The 17,398-nt window shown below is 40.8% G+C and overlaps 1 protein-coding gene across 3 annotated transcripts in view; it reads left to right on the top strand.

The window, feature by feature from the left end:
- The window catches only part of LOC128531070 (phosphofurin acidic cluster sorting protein 1-like), a 54,350-nt gene extending 37,244 nt beyond the window's left edge, over positions 1-17,106 (top strand). Inside the window, exons 5-24 of one of the 3 annotated variants that reach the window (XM_053505002.1) lie at positions 696-840; positions 924-1,015; positions 1,102-1,197; positions 2,472-2,531; positions 5,459-5,619; positions 6,818-6,911; positions 7,588-7,668; positions 7,914-8,035; positions 8,181-8,313; positions 8,850-8,954; positions 9,070-9,176; positions 10,946-11,100; positions 11,345-11,455; positions 13,177-13,279; positions 13,438-13,480; positions 13,579-13,621; positions 13,711-13,849; positions 14,406-14,644; positions 14,751-14,870; positions 15,687-17,106. In XM_053505002.1, coding sequence (XP_053360977.1) covers positions 696-840; positions 924-1,015; positions 1,102-1,197; positions 2,472-2,531; positions 5,459-5,619; positions 6,818-6,911; positions 7,588-7,668; positions 7,914-8,035; positions 8,181-8,313; positions 8,850-8,954; positions 9,070-9,176; positions 10,946-11,100; positions 11,345-11,455; positions 13,177-13,279; positions 13,438-13,480; positions 13,579-13,621; positions 13,711-13,849; positions 14,406-14,644; positions 14,751-14,870; positions 15,687-15,805 — 2,268 coding nt within the window. In that variant the 3' untranslated portion in view covers positions 15,806-17,106. The remainder of the gene's footprint in view (positions 1-695; positions 841-923; positions 1,016-1,101; positions 1,198-2,471; positions 2,532-5,458; positions 5,620-6,817; positions 6,912-7,587; positions 7,669-7,913; positions 8,036-8,180; positions 8,314-8,849; positions 8,955-9,069; positions 9,177-10,945; positions 11,101-11,344; positions 11,456-13,176; positions 13,280-13,437; positions 13,481-13,578; positions 13,622-13,710; positions 13,850-14,405; positions 14,645-14,750; positions 14,871-15,686) is intronic. The other 2 variants (XM_053505010.1, XM_053505079.1) reach the window with 2 other exon arrangements.
- Positions 17,107-17,398: the final 292 nt, after the last annotated feature.

Genomic DNA, 17,398 nt, shown 5'->3' on the forward strand with positions numbered 1-17,398 from the left:
ATTAATGTGTGTTTGTGTGAAATTCAAATAAGAAAGCAGAAAGGTTTACTGTGTTAGATGAGAAGGGGGAGTTTGATTCCTTCTCTTACTTCATACATACACACACACATGCGCACACACACGCGCACACACACACAGCACCTGCGCACATAAATGGAAAAACTTTTATTTTTACTTTTTTAAAAAGGTAAAGTGCTGGTTAATTTGTTTTATTTTTACTTATAAAAAGTAATGTATATAATATAAATATTTTGTATTAATTATATTTACGTATTTATTTTTTGGGCTGTGGAACGAATAATTAGAGTTTCCATTATTTCTTATGGGAAAGTTAAATTTAGTTAAATTTGGTTTACGAGTGTTTTGAAATACGAGCCCACTTCCGTAAAGGAATTGGTCCTAATCCGAGGTTCCACTGTATACGCGCACACACACACACTATATATATATATATATATATATATATATATATATATATATATATTCACACACACACCCGCACACACTCTCACAGAGATGCACACACTCAATTCACACATACATGCACTCTCATGCAAGCGCGCACACACAAACACACACGTTTCTGTCAATTTTTTATCCCTTCTGTCTCTCTCTTCCTTTTTGTCTGTATCTGTCCCTGTCTCTGTTTTATTTCTGTCTCTTATCGCCCCTCTCTCTCTGTCTCTATCTCTCAGGTGATGCAACACCCCAGTGACGGAGCGCAGGTTCTGGGTTTACACAGTCAGCTGAAGGACGCCTCTGTCCCTGTGGCTGAGGTGCGAGTTTACTCTCTCTCCAGTCAACCCATCGACCACGAGGGTCCCAAAGCCAAGATGAACGGTGAGAGAGAGACAGAATGGATGATTGATTGATTGAATAAATATGAATGAACAAAGTGTGAAATGTCATTATTTTTCCCTCAGATCGTTCTCCAGACATCGACAACTACTCAGAGGAGGAGGAAGAGAGTTACTCATCAGAGCAGGAGGGGAGCGACGACCCTGTTCATGGACAGGTAGCGGTGTGTGCAAATGTGTTTTGTGTGTCTGTGTATTCCACAGATGCGTGTGTAAATGCGATGTGTGTTTGTCGTACTCGCAGTATCTCTATGACGAGGACGACGAGGTGAGGAAGAAGAAACCCAGACGTAAACTGACTTCTGGGGCCGCCATCACTCGAGTAAGCACTCATGTACATGTGCGTACACACACACACTCTCTCTCTCACACACACAACACACACATGTATATATACAGTGGAACTTTGGATTATAAGCATAATTCGTTTCCGGAAGCGGGCTCGTATTTCAAAACACTCATAAACCAAATCGAATTTATTTCGATTACACATTACCTCCAAAAATACATAAAAGTAATTAATACAACATATAAAGTAAAAATAAAATAAATTAACCTGCACTTTACCTTAAAAAAAAAAAGTTAAAATAAATCCTGACAAATAAGTGTTTCCGTTTTTGCGCGCAGGCGCTGTGTGTGTGTGTGTATATGTGTATATGTGTGTGAGTGAATCTAAAGTGAGCTCCCCTCTTCCCCTTCTCGTCTTACACAGTAACACTGTTTTATCGTTAAAAAAAAACAAGAAATCTCTCTATTGACACTCGATTGAGCGACACACTAACAAAATCATGTAAAGTAAAAATAAAACAAATAAACCTGCACTTTACCTTTGAAAAGAATCGCAACACAGCAGTGTTTCTGTGTAGAGCAGAGAGAAAGAGTGTGTGTGTGTGCGTGCGTGTGTGTGTTTGTCTGAGAAGGTGAAAGTAGGAGGGGGCTGTGTATGTGTGTGTGTGTGTAGGAGGGGGAGGGGGCGGGCACGGTGTCCAATGATGCACGCGTACACAGGCACAAAAAGCAGGCTGAGCCTTAAGAAGAGAGAAAAAATTGATCTTTAACCTCTCTAATGAGACTTGCTTTTGCTTTACACGCGCGCTGTACACACACACATAAAGACACAGATGGAACATTCGCAATCCAAGGTTTTACTGTACACACAAATACACACATCCAAACACACAAGCAAATTTTGCGTCTATGTTTGATTTACACGAAAACACATCTTTTCTCAGATTTCTGGATCAATGTACAATGAGTCCTAGGCTTATACCACACGTTGAAACATCACACACACACACACACACACAAAGAGGCATTTATCATGATGAGACAGGATAATGCATCACTATATAGCACAATTGACCGTCTCTAACAGACATAAATGGGAGACTGAACTCCATCTGATGTGTGTGGAGACACACACACACTGCACACTCATAATGCGCAGTGTATGTGCAGGGCTCGCAAATGAGAAGTCTTTCTCACACTCAGTAGTTTTTAGTTCCTGTGGGGATTAAAACCCGCCGATGAGACGTGGTGCAATTTCAGGATTTATTATGCTGGTGTGTGTGTGTATGTGTATGTGTTTAGCAAACTTCTGTTCTTGTTCTGCAGCAACCCAACATCAAGCAGAAGTTTGTGGCCCTGCTGAAGAGGTTTAAAGTTTCAGATGAGGTGATGTTTCTGTCTCTACAAGCTCACTCTCTCGTGCTCTGTCTACATCCACATGCAGCTCACAAAATCAGGACGTCAGACAGGATGTACACCCTTTCCCAGATTCCAGAGCAGACATGCTTTTAAGAGGGTAGTAGGTCACATGGAGATGCTGAGGAAGTTCATTATAGTTTGTTACGGCTCACTACAGAAGAACTCATAGGCACTCTTATCCACGCTCGAAATGTGGAAATGTACAGAGAAAGTATAACATCAGTTTGTAAATTATTCATAGGTGGATCATAAGTGTTTTTATTCTGACTTTGTAGGCAGTGAGTGTCTCTGAGGGTTAGTCCACACGAAGCCGGTGTGTTTCCTATTCGATCATTTTTTTTCCTCGTTCTAAAAAAAAAAATTGCGTACACACGAAACCACTGAAAACGGTGTAGTATATATGCCAGACCGGCATATATATATGTAGTATATATGCCAGACCAGTATGGGGCGCTGTAATTCTGCCATAGAGATACACTATACACGGAGAAGAAAACTTTGAGCATGCGCATAACCTTCACGCTGTATACGAACCAAGATGGTGTTGTCCATTATCGCTTGTTGCTCATAACAGTTGCATAGAAGCAATAGATTTTGCTGTAATAAAGCTAGTAGGCTTTGTAGCAACACGAACACAATCATGTAGTCCGCCATTATTGTTGTTGCTGTTACGTGTGACGCAGCCGACACGTGATGTGATGACATCATCGTTTCACAAATTATACGGATTGGCTGTACACGCCGGATCCGTGTGGACGAAACGCCAATACAAAATTTATACAGCGAAACGCGTCTTCGTGTGGACAGGCCCTGAGTCTGTTCTTTTCTCAACATGCCCCTGTTCCCAAATAATCTCTGGTTAGGTGGCTGTCTTTCACTCTGACACAGAGATCACTTTTCCTCTAACAGTCACTATAGTGCTCTTAAATAGGCAAACTGAAGCCATTTGAAGGTTCAGCCCACAGACAACGTTAGTGTATGCTGAGTAAATTACTTGACGTTTAACAGTATCTGTTTTAAAAAGAACGTACTGAAGGCACGGTTGTAGAGGTTGTTGTTAATGTGTGAGAAAATGGGTTTATTTTTGTACGCTTCATGAAGTACAAAGGGCGTCCAAGTCAACCCTGGGAGTCAATTCCGAGTGGAATGCCTGGTGCTTGGAAATCAATGTTGTCAACTTGTGGAAGAGACACATCTGTCTGTGGGAACTGTACACACACCACTTGCACATTACAGAGACTCGGCTGGGAGTTATTGCCACATATTTGGGCCATTAAAGGACTGGGAGGCCAGAGTTCCAGACAGAACTTTTTGCAAGGACTGATGAAACCCTGGGATAAGTGCATTAGTGTAGCAGCGGATTATATAGAAAAATAAACTTTACTCTCATGGTTTTTACTCTCATAACTGTGTTCTGTTATTCTGCACAATCAAAAGTTCTGGTTTGACTTTGTCCCTAGACAAAGATATCCTGGAGTGTTAGATTTTACACTCAGAATAAACATTTTTACACTCAATACAGAATGTGTATTGTGTTCCTGTTCATTATGGAGGAAGTTTAGGATTGAGTAAAACACAGAAATGAGATAAAAAATGATGGGGTTTTGAGCTCATGTTTGAGGAAGAGGACAAGCAGTCTTGTGTCTCAAAGGAAACGTGTGATGTGCTACACACTTCCTGACTTGTAGCTGGTTTATGGCAAAGAGTAAATTAGTGAGAACATAAAAGGAACAATCCAGTTGTGCTATTAGCATTACCACTCACTAGCATTATATACAACAAGAAAAGGAGAAGAAAAAAAAACTTTAATCTCTTCACAAACTTCACAAAAACATTGTTTTCCAAGTATATTAAAGTGTTTCCCTTTTTTTTAAACTACACCTCAGTGCAATCATACTTAAGTGCTAGCTGCTGAAAGTCTCACCACCTCCTGCCCTAAACAGTTAGCCAGGGTAGTTAGCATCCATGTATAATAGCCAGTCCCTTCAGAAATACAATACAAATAAATCTGTCGAACCACTGACGAAAACAGCCCCAGAAAGCAATTAAGAAAACAATAAAGAAGGCAATAGCTCTCCTGCTAGCACACAACACATTCACCTCACGTTTGCTAAATATTAGTAAACAAAGTGTTACCTCAGACACTTCATTTATGGCTATGGCTGCACAAAGTCCTCTCCTGTGTGGGGATTTTTGCACTTGTTTATACCTATATTAATAGTCCTACTTAGCAAAGCAGATAGCCATTATACTGTGCATCTGGAAAGTGTTCACAGCGCATCACTTTTTCCACATTTTGTTATGCCTTATTACAAAATGAATTAAATTCATTTCTTTTCTCAGAATTCTAGAATTTATCATTCACATGATAAATCTTATCTGAGGTAATGTTACACTTACAGTTGTAACACTCTGTCAGGACCTTGTGGCACTATTTTTTAGCAAGTAAATGAGGAAGCGAATAGTGTTTATTTCCTCATGTGTTGTAATTTGTGGGTCAGAGGAAGAGAGAGGGAAGTCGCTGTAGTTCCTGAAGAGAGAGAGAGAGAGAGAGAGAGAGAGCTTTATAATTAGCCCTCGATTCGAGCTGCTTTGGTTGTGTAGGAGTAACAGTAAACACTGAACCCTGAGTGCTGCGACATCGCAGTCCTTCCACTCTCCCTCGCACTCTCACGTCGAGAAGTGTGTTTTGACACACTTGTGCTTTTATCCTCATCACTCTCGGTTTGTTCCTCCTTTTGTTCACGTCAAGTGTCTACCTTTCACTGTCTAACTTAACTTTGTGTTCGTGCTTAAATACACTGTGGCACCTTTTATTTAAGCAACTTTCTGTGTGTGTGTGTGTGTGTGTGTGTGTGTGTGTGTGTGTGTGTGTGTGTGGTTTCCGCATGTAGGTCGGTTTCGGGTTGGAGCACGTCTCAAGGGAGCAGATCCAGGAAGTGGAGGAGGACCTGGACGAGCTCTATGACAGTCTGGAGATGTACAACCCGAGTGACAGCGGTCCGGAGATGGACGAGACGGACAGCATCCTGAGCACACCCAAACCTAAACTTAGGTCTCGCTTACACACACACACACACACACACAATACAGTTTATATGACAGTGCAGTCACATGTCTTGATTCTGGTCAAGATAAGTCACACAAGCACAAACATTGACATGCAATTAATTGCCGTTCCCAAATTGCCCGTAGTGTGTGTATTTTTGTGTGTCCGCCTTGTTCCGAAAAGTCTCCCGGGGTAGGTTTCAGGTCCCATGTGACCCTGTACAAAGGATAAATGGTATAGAAGATGAATGAAAGGAGAGGAATAAAAAAATATATTTTTTAAGGAAGTGCAGTTTAAAAGAGCAGGAATAAATATTAATAAATATTAAATATAAATATATTTATATAATAAATATTAAAAGCGCAAAAATCGTCCACTGCAAGCTTGTTGAAACAGGAAGGTCTTGAAATAGTAATGTTTGATATCCTGGAGCTTCTGAGGTGCTGTTAGAGCGACTTCCATCTCAAAGCAGTAAAAAAAAAAAGGTAAGAGTGTCTGTTCAAACAAACACAACATTACTGTCCCGTGCTCTGTGTAAACTCCAGTCCCCGAGGTTACATTTTTCCCACATTATGATTACATGGGACTGGAAATACTCAAGCTGTTGACCTGCGTGTTGTGTTGTTTTGTATAACGGACAAAAAACAGACGGAGCTACTGTTTATAAACGCGTACACACGACTATTTATATCAGACATACAGCTATGTGGGACAAGAGTGAGGATGTATAAAGACGGAGATGGATACACACACACACACATATATATATATATATATATATATATATATATATATATATATATATATATATATATATATATATATACACACACGTGTGAGGGAGTACAGCTGCCACCTGGTGGTGAGACAAGACTGGCTTTTGAAAAATGTTTGGCACCATAGCTTCGGCACACACACTCCATCATTACCAGAATCACAGTAATCAGCCAGAATCTCAGCCAGTTTGAATGCGTATAATCAGCCTGCAGTCGCTCCAGGCCAAACATACCAGCCCTGCGTTATTAACGATTCAGTCACACAGCGTCCCAACAGTGTAAACACAACCCCGATAGAGGAACACGTTCGGCCATGACGCAGCTTTTCAGGATATTAATCAGAGGCAGGTGTGAAGGCGATTTCTCATATTCGTTTGTGTGTGTGTGTGTCTCTCTGTGTGTGTGTGTTTGTGTGTGTGCGCTCGCAGGCCATTCTTCGAGGGAATGTCGCAGTCCAGCTCACAGACGGAAATCGGCAGCCTGAACAGCAAAGGAAGTCTGACCCGAGAAATCTTCAGCCCGGTGAGTTTGTGTGAGAATGGATTTCAGTCTTACTGCTGTTAATTGTTAACGCTGTTGTGTTGTGATTGTCTATAACGTTGTATCACTAACTACAGTACAAACATGTATATTCTTCCTGATTGACAGCAATGTCTCCTAGACAACAAGTCTTTATCCGATAGAGCTTGAAAAGCCAATCATCCATGAAATCTCCATTAAAATTAAGATTCTTTAACATTAGCACTCATGTGAACAGCAGCGTGCACATCTAGAGTAGAGCTAGTAATCTAATTCCTAATAATCTGTCACATTTTTGGTTCAATTCAATTTAATTGTATAGCACTTTTAACAATTGACATTGTCGCAAAGCAGCTTTACACAATCAAAAGGATTATTTAAGTTTGTATGAGATGTGAACGTGTATGAATCAAAATGATTTGACCGTCCCTAAGCCGAGGACGACGGCGACAGTGGCGAGGAAAAACTCCAACAAAAATCTAAACATACCAGCTTCTCTCCTTATCACGATGAGAGTGTGGTAGAACAAAGAAATACATCATAATGTGTTCTACGATCAGGTTTGGGAGTCGGGATGTAGTTTCAGCTTTTAGGGTAGACATGTGATACGTGCGATACGTGGAACAGCTCAGTGTTTAGAGTGGGAGTGCTGAGCGCAGCTGCTCTTTTTCTCCACCAGGGGGAGCAGCCTCCCTCAGACAAGATGAAACACTCGCGCAGTCGCAACCTGGACGAGACGACGAACGAGCCGGACGTCTCGGTAAGATATACACGTGTTCCTGTGTGTGTGTGTGTGTGTGTGTATATATATATATATATATATATATATATATATATATATGCACACACACACACACACACACACACACCAAAACACACTTTAAGCACTTGTCTTTCATTTTGAGCTTTCTCAGCCACAGTAAATGTTACAATAAAAGCTGACACTGTGTGGGTTAAACCTAACCCTGTTTGTGTGTGTGTGTGTGTGTGTGTGTGTGTGTGTAGGAGGTAAATGACCAGGACCAGTTCCCCGAGATGGCGCCCTCCATTACTGTGTCTGTAGCTGAGAAACCACGTACACCACTGAAGACCAGCAAGAGTGAGGGGCAAACCATGCCTTCTCCTAGGTCTGCTCACACACACACACACACACACACACAGAACCCTAACACAATTATATACACATCGGCATGCTGTAAGGTCTGAAATCAGACATAAAGAGTGACCTTAAATTTAATTCAACACGTAATTAACTTGTGTGTGTGTGTGTAGGTTGGATGGGACACACACCCCTAGGCAGAAACGCAGCACTCCAATGAAAGAGCGTCAGCTCTCTAAACCGCTGAGCGAACGAACAAACAGCTCGGATAGCGAGAGGTCGCCTGAGCTAGGACACAGTACACAGGTACACACACACACACACACACACACACACACACACACACACTTGCAGAAACATTGTGCTTTGTCATCCATACCACTGGATCTGATCTAAAACCAGCTCTTAAAGAAACACAGCAGTGTAAGATGTCAGAAAAAGGGTGAAGTCATTCTGTCAGCTTCATGTTCCACCAATCAGTGATGTCTGCTACAACAAGCTCCGCCCCCAGTTCTTCCTGCTTCATAGAGAAGAAACTAAACTAAAGAGCGACCCCAAATCTCTGATCTGCCCCAGGATTTTGAGTTTCTGTAAGATTACTGTGAACCCCGAATGAACCCTTCTTTTATAAAGATGTTCAGTTCCTCACGCTGATCCTCCATCTAGCTGTTTTAGCGTTGATCTTTGAGTTGAATCTCAGAGACTAAATAAGGACCAGTAATGCATCGTGTATTCTTGTTCCACAGATTCAGCATGCATTATTAATGCTGAGTCGACTCGTATAACCTCTTTGCGTGTGTGTGTGTGTGTGTGTGTGTGTGTGTGTGTGTGTGTGTGTGCAGGTCCTAAGGAAAGCTGTGTATGATCAGTTGAATCAGATTTTGTTGTCTGATGCGGCGTTACCGGAGAGCCTCATCCTCGTTAATGGCACAGACTGGCAAGGCCAGGTAGGAGTGTGTGTCTGTGTCAAGTGTCAATGCCCCAGAAGTGTGTCCCGTGAGTGTGTGTGTGTGTGGGTGCTCTAGAACACTTTACAATGTGTGTATGTGTGTGTTTGTGCAGTATGTAGCAGAGCAGTTACAGGTTCAGAAGCAGCCGGTGGTGTGCACGTGTTCCTCAGCCGAAATCCAGGCCGTTCTCTTAGCCGTGCTGACGCGCATCCAGAAGTTGTGAGTCTTTTAGTCTTGTGTTCCCTCTATACATATGTCTGACACTCTCTGTCTCACTCTTGCTTATACTCACTCTAATTCTTGCTCTTTCCATCTTTTTCACTCTTGTTGTCACTCTCCATCACATTTTTATTCTTACTTTACAAGAATTACAACTATTAATGTCACCTCCATCTCTCTCTCTCTGTCGCTATTTACAGTTCAAGCACTAGTCCTGTGTATATAAAAACACACAGTCAGCCAAAAAAATTTACACTTCAGGAAAAGAAAAACTTATATAAATATTTGAAGACTAAATTTATTGCTATACGTTTATTTATATATGATGTATATAGGGCTGCAACAACTAATCGAAATTTGTTGTCAACGAATGCCGTTATCGATTAGTTGGGCTGCTCAAGTCACTGAGGAGCGCGACCACAAGATGCACAAATACACAAAGATACACACAGATACACAACTGCTCGCGCAATGGAGGTTACAGGAGCGTCTGCAGAAAAAAGCTAGCACCCCAAGTCCTCCAAGGTATGGGAGCAATTTACATTGAACGCCTCTAAGAAGACGGTAACCTGCACGCTATGCAAGGCTTTTAAGGCATGTCATGCACAAACATAAAAAAACAAAACAAAAACATGTCGATGTTACGGATGGCGAAACGTCAGCAGGGTCGGTAAAAACTGTATCTCTTCATCGAGTAAAGGTTGTATAGTTTAAGAGCTTTTGTTTAAACTGTTTGCTAACTTCAGGACAGTCGCGCTAGATCTGTTCACGTGCTATTTGCTAGCATCACATTGCGCAATCACCTCATGGGCAATAGTGATTAGTTAAATGGCGCTACTTTAGATTAGCTTAAATTACATGGTGCGAATAACAGGAGAATATTACATTCAGTGATTGTTGTGGTTTTCAGCGAATGTAAAGTACATTTGTGACTATTACCTTTTTGCATTTCTACAGTTTTTTTTCATAGTCCACTACAAAGATAACTTCTAACAAACATAATTTACAGTCGTTTTAGTTATGCATACATCATTTTACTATACAAAATTACATTATTTTAGCTGTTTATATCTTAACAACTGAATATGTCAGTGTATTTTTAAAGTATATATATATATATATATATACACATTTCATTTAAGATTTATTTTTATACATAAATAATACCCTGATTAATGTTTTTTTAAATATTTATAAGCAAAACATCAAATTAAAGAAGCGTTTAGGTTTCATCCGATTAATCGAAAAATAATCGACCAACTAATCGATTTTATATATAATATATATATATATATATATATATATATATATATATATATATATAGTGGCACTGTGTCGTAGTGGTTAGCTCTGTCACCTTGCACCTCCAGGGTTCGATTCCCACTTCAGAGTCTGTGTGCATGGAGTTTAAATGTTCTTCCTGGCTTGGTGGGTTTCCTCTACACACTTAGGTTTCCTCCCATAGTCCAAAGACACATCACTTGTTCTCTCTCTCTCCCTCTGCTTATGTCAGACTCATAGTCACTGAATTCTGAGTCATTTCTAAGTCACAATGATTTTACTCTTGAATGTATTTCATTTATTTCAGTTCTTATTATTACTATATAGTTGGTCTATTCCTGTGCTTTTTATTAGTATTATGTTTATTTTATGGGGGTCTATCTAAGTTTTATTTTATTTTTACATTTCTAGCTGCTGCAGCAATTTAAATTTCTTTTTTAGATATCAGTAAATTTTATCTGATCTAATCTCATCTGTCCTGTGTGTAGCTGTAACTGTAACTCGTCCATGCCGCGGCCGGTGAAGGTGGCAGTAGTGGGAGCTCAGAATTACCTGGGTGCCATTCTGCAGTTCTTCGTCAGTCAGTTGGCCAATAAGACGTCTGATTGGCTGAACCACATGCGCTTCCTGGTGGTTCCTCTGGGTGAGTGAACAGCACCACACTCGTCTTAGTCTGATGGTCAGAGATTAAAGCACTTGTTTTAGGTCTGACTACAGTAGTGACCTCACACTGAAGCTTACACTCCTCTACGGTGTGTGATTAACTCATCATTGTAACATCACATCAACTGGAGCTTTACACTCTCTCAAACACTCCTGACGTTTACGCTCAGTTGGAATAAGCGTGATGTGTTGTCTTTCTCGTTCCTTTCCCTCCATTTGTTCAGGTTCTCACCCCGTTGCTAAGCACCTGGGTGCCCTTGACAACCGCTACAGTTCAGTTTTCCTCGATGGAGCGTGGCGAGAGCTGTTCAGTCGGCCAGAACCCCCACAGTCAGGTAAACACACACACACACACGTGTACACACACACACACTCTCTTTCTCTCACACACACAATATTTTCCAGACGATAGCATTGCTGAGGTCCCATGATGCTTTGCAGAGCATATAATTATGTAAGTTAATTATGTATCAAAGTGAAGATGGAAAGTCGAGTGTGAACACCATGACTGGGTCATAATCACAGCTTGGAAACTCGTCTTTTTCTAAACTACAAACCAATGATGTTTTCTTTGCATCGTCTACTTTTTTCACTTGAAACCAAGTACAAACCTTGAACACACACCACAGTGTCATAATTACCACCTTCTAAAACTTATACACACACAAACACACACACACACTTCTGAGGAAGATTTAAAGACTTTTTAAGGACTTTCCCGTATTTGAGGTCAGATTTTTTCCGAATTCCAAATCGATTGCAGCATTAGGAGGTGATCCGCTTCTCCTGCTTCTGCGTTTCTTTTCTGCCTCTCAGTGGACATGTTCATATTACACACAGCTATAAAAGCAGATACAACTGTACTAGTACACTACTGCACAGCTCTCACATGCTCACACAAACACACACACACACACAAACTGTTAGGTCTAACCCAGACACTTGGCTGAAGTGACTTCTTCTTCTTTGGCCTTCGTTCTGTGCTGTTATTTCTGACTCTTCAGTTCTTCCACCTCATCAGTCACAGTGCAGTAACAATAACATCGGGATTCTCAGGCATTTTTACTTCAGTGTCACATTCTCTCCGGCTTTATAGCACTAACGCAGGGAGGTTTATGGAGAAAAATGAAACAGTAAGATTTGTCTGAAAAGACTCTGTTGCCCCTTGAAGATTGAGTTGGGTGGTTTATACAGAAACAGAATCATGTGCGCGCACACACACACACACCGTGTTTATCCCTCTGTCACACTGCATGCAGCTTAGAGTTACAGTCTCACTCCAAACGGCAATAAACTGCTGAGCTCATAAAGCCACCAGCTCATTCATCATCTCTCTCCCTCTCACATACACACACACACACACACACACACGCCTCATCCTGTGTGACATTTCTGATAGCATTCCTGCACTTCTCATTTCACCCAGTCACCCACATGAGCTCATCAACCACATGACTGCTTTCTGCTCCAAGAACAATCTACACACACACACACACACACACACACACACACACATTTATCATCTGCTGGACGTGTGTTCTTTAACATGTTATAAACTATCTATCCATTCATCAATCTGTCTGATTATTTAGCTAGCTGGCTGTTTATCACTCTGTCTATCTATACATCAAAGTTTTCCCCTCCATCTATCCATCTGTCTAAATATCTCTCTATTACTCTATTACTGTTCTTCTCTATCCATCTATCTTTTCATTTCTCTTGTGGTTATAAAAGATCTAGCTATCTATTACACATTTTCTCTTATTTTATTTTAACTGTTTAATCATTTTATCAGGTTACTTTATTATTTTTAGAATAATTAGCCATTTCTCAACAATTTTTACTGCATTTCGGTGTGTTTTATTTTCCCTTTGAGCCACGTTGTGAACTATGAGACTGCTGTATATAAAGTTTACCGTCATTAATATCCTTATTGTGATGAGGTAACAGTAAAGACATTAAGTAGCTATGATCAGCTCGTTGAGAAATGTGAAGGACTGCTTGGGTGTAAACTGGCTGTGTGTGTGTGTGTGTGTGTGTGTGTGTGTGTGTGTAGAAATGTTGGACGTAGCAGGTCGTATCGCTCAGTACATCAGCGGAGCGTCTCTGACCCATCAGCTCCCTATCGCAGAGGCCATGCTGACCTGCAAACACAGGACGTGAGTGAACCATTGTCACTGCTTCTCTAATAATAATAATGAGACGGCCGTGTAAACAAGGCGGTTTGACCATACACTAATTAAACAGCTCTTTAATCTCTTACATTATCATCAGTGCTGTTTGTTGAAATGTGGCTTTGTGTCTGTGCGTGTGTCAGGCGGGAGGAGGATTCCTATCAGAAGTTCATCCCGTTTATAGGCGTAAGTTCTGATTATGAACATGTGAGACGTGTAATAACTGATAGAATTGTGTGATAATTGAATATGACAGCATGTCTGACTTTAAATGGTTTGTGCAGGTTGTGAAAGTGGGACTGATTGAGCCGTGCCAGTTGTCTACGGGTCAGTGTTTAAGGCATCACTAACAGATCTGTTAAACACCGCTGACGGCTTTACAATAAACACTGTATCATCTGTGTGTTGGATTGTAGGTGATGCTGAAGAAGGCGGGTCTGTGAGTTTGGCCGTCCCCTCTACTTCCCCGCCCACTCACAGCTCTCCGGCCAGTCTTAAAGAGATGGCCACGCCCCCGTCCTCACCTTCTATGGGTGCTGTTTTAGCTGTACAGGGGTAAGTGTGTGTGTGTGTGTGTGTGTGTGTGTGAGTAAGCTGTTTTGAGTAGAGATGCATTAATTGTGTTAAGCATTTTTTTTTCCCCATGTTTATCCAAGAATTATTTAGTTTTTCACTTTTGTTTCATCAAGCATCGGTTTGGCTTCCATCATGATTGAGAATTCATATTTGATATAGAGTGCAAAAGTATTTATACCCCTTGAACTTTTCTCACATTATAAGCACAAACATAAATTTATTTTATTTTACGATTTGGGATTTTATGTGATAGACCAACACAAAGTGGCTTATAATTGTGACAATTTCACAATTATGTGCCACTTTGTGTTGATCTATCACATAAAATCCCCGTACAATACATTTCCGTTCCTGGTTGTAACATGACAAAATGTGGAAAAGTTTGAGGGGTTTGAATACTTTTGCAAGGCGCTGTAAACCAGCACTTATAACCAGTCAAATACTTTTGCACTGCATATCTATCAATTTTAAAAGTCATGCATTTCTGATAAATAGACACCTTTGATGTCCGTCTCTGTCCGTGTCTCTGTGTCAGGAGCCCCAGCATGTCTCACGGCGTGGACGCCATCGGTCTGCAGGTGGACTACTGGCTGGCGTCTCTGGCCGAGAAGCGGCGCGAGGGCGAGAGGAGAGACACGGGCTGTAAGAACACGCTGAAGAGCGTCTTTAGGTCCCTGCAGGTCAGCCGTCTGCCCGGAGCCAGCGCCAGCGAAACCCTTGTGCCCGTCAACACCATGTCCATGACTGTGGTCACCAAAGAGAAAAACAAGAAAGGTGAGAGACAGAGCGGTGTGTGCGAGCAGGATGTCACTGGTGTTTGCTAAAATCCAGTGAACTGCAGTGATTTTCACCAGTTCACCCAGATCTCTGGTTTCCACAGTGCCGACCATCTTCCTTGGGAAAAAGCCGAAAGAGAAGGAGGTGGACTCGAAAAGTCAGGTGATCGAGGGCATCAGCCGACTCATCTGCTCAGCCAAGCAGCAGCAGACCATACTTAAAGGTACAACACACACACACACACACACACACACACACACACACACACAATGAAAAGAGTCAGGTTTAAAATATTACATCATCTCCCACAGTATTTTCGTGTTGTACTCTTTATCACTGTATGTAGAAGTAGCAATCCAGCCGGGTCACAGCTGCTGAGGATTTCATACAGATGTGAACATCTGCCGCTGTCCTGCTCCTTTTTTCTGTATTTTTATTGTGTATATATACTGTAGTTCTCTTCTACTTTTCTTCATTCTTTATTTTTTTCGTCCTTATTTCTTTTGTCATTTTGTCCATTCTTTCCTTTTTTTTTTTCACATTTTTGGCATTTCTTTCTGTTTCTTAAGACTTATCTCTTTTGTTTGTTTTCTGTATTTTACCTTTTCTTCTATCCTTTTTTCTTCTGTTTTAATCTAGCTATTTTATTTAGTTCTCTGTCTCCTATTTATCTTTTGTTGTTTTTTCTTTTCTGTCTTGTTTTTTTCTCTCTTCTTGGGATTTTCCCATATTTATTCTTAAATATTTTTTTTGTATTTTTTTATTTTCTTTTTGCTGCAATTTTTTGTTTCTTTATTTTAATTTTTTTGTAGATTTCCATTACTTTGCATTTTACTCTATTCTTTTTTTTCCTTTATTTCTTTTTGTTTCTAGTTAACAATTTGTTTTCCTCTTTGTCTTTCCTTGTTCTTCAATTATTTTTCTTTGGTCTTTTGAACATTTGCTTTTTATTGTTTCTTCTTTCTTTCTTTTCATTTGTCTATCTCTCAAGTTTTCCTTTTTTTTTGTCCTCTTACATTAATCTCTCTCTCTCCCCTAGTGTCGATCGATGGTGTGGAATGGCACGACGTGAAGTTCTTCCAGCTCGCGGCTCAGTGGCCGACACACGTGAAGTACCTCCCAGTCGGACTGTTTGGTTACAGCAAACCGCCCTCCTAGGAACCGTCCACTCACCCTCTAGCTCCGCCCCTTCACCCCGCCGCAGCAGTCACCTCATTGCACACGGCTGGAGCAGGGCTGTAGGAGGGAACTTGTCTGACTCTTCATATCGTTTCAGAGAGGAGGTGTGGGCTGGCGTGAGGGAGGCGCGGGTCTCGATCAGACAGACTTTATATGGCGCTAGTCACTTTTATTTCCGGAAAGGTCCTCAAGCACCAGTAGTGTGGGACGAGCACAATATGGCAGAAGCCTCCGGTCTGCCAGCAATCATCTACTCGTTACAGAGCATGACGAAAATAGAGAATTCCAAATCATGACCCATTACGTGACCTTTGACCTAAACGATCGGCCCCGGTGTCAGAGTTTTAACAGAACCAGCAAACGGCGTTAAGCTCTGATCTGCATGTTTTAGACTACATCCCCCACAATCCACTAGGAGAATGAGTGTTCTTATGCAACCTGTGTACGTGGTGCATGTGTTAGGCTCCAGTTAGCCACTCGACGCTATGCCTTTTTCACATCAGTTCAGTCTAGAAGCTTAGGATTAGCAGTGAAGTGGGTGCTGTGTTCATGGACTCTGTGAGTTTTTACTTTTTTTGTACATACAGTAGGCTTTTACGTCGCAGCCATTTTTAGTTCCTATGAGTAATTACAAAAAGTGGCCTTTTTTTAAAAACATGTAGCTCACTTAAGAGTTTTATTTTATTTATTTCACGCTTCCTTTACGAGCCATTTCTCCAAAGATCACTCTGGCCAATCCGAATGTAAACCGTCAAGTAACCCCGAATGTAAAAGGGTCATGCACATTATTCATCTCTGGTTAAAAACGCTACATTACAAGGGAAACCACGCTCATCTTCGCATTCATCATAACAGATTAGTGGCGTTAAGAATTAAAGCATAGCTTGCTTCAAACTGTCTGTCAGCCAGCGCTGTCATCGTGAGCATCTTCTGCAGATTTTGCCACTTTTTAGCCGGGCTGGGTCCCTGTCGGTCGTTCGTCGAAAGCTATGCACTTTCTTTAATACACGTTCAGCTGTGAAGCACAACGCTGGAGGTTTACCGACCCCTTTAAAGCGAACGCTGAATGAACATCAATCATTTATACTTTACATTTCACGCACACACCATGTGATTCTGCATCGTGGACATCTACAGGACATTAATTTGGAAGTGGAGTAGAGTGAGTGAGTGATCACGTGACATCTTGGGTGGAGTTTAGAAGACAAATGATTAAATGTGTTGTTAAAAGGTGAAGTAGATGATATTCTTTCACGTTTATGTATTTATAGGAAGATTTTTATTTTTAATTATTTTTAAGCTGTCATTTCAGGTCAAGGATATTACAGAGCAAAAAAAAAAAAATTATATTTTACAGGCTTCTTAGAAGTTGTTATATAGACTGTCACATTTACATAATTATAAATCTTTACAAAGACAAGTTGCATGGTTTATAAAGTTGTAATTTGGCTTCAGAGATGTTAGTGACATATCGAGATTTTTTCGTGTGGCAATCTATATGTATCTGACTCAAATTTATTTATTGTTTACATTTTTAAAAATTTATTTATATACAGTACGCTTTTATTTGAG

Source organism: Clarias gariepinus, chromosome 1, assembly GCF_024256425.1.
Source record: "Clarias gariepinus isolate MV-2021 ecotype Netherlands chromosome 1, CGAR_prim_01v2, whole genome shotgun sequence".
Classification (NCBI taxonomy): domain Eukaryota; kingdom Metazoa; phylum Chordata; class Actinopteri; order Siluriformes; family Clariidae; genus Clarias; species Clarias gariepinus.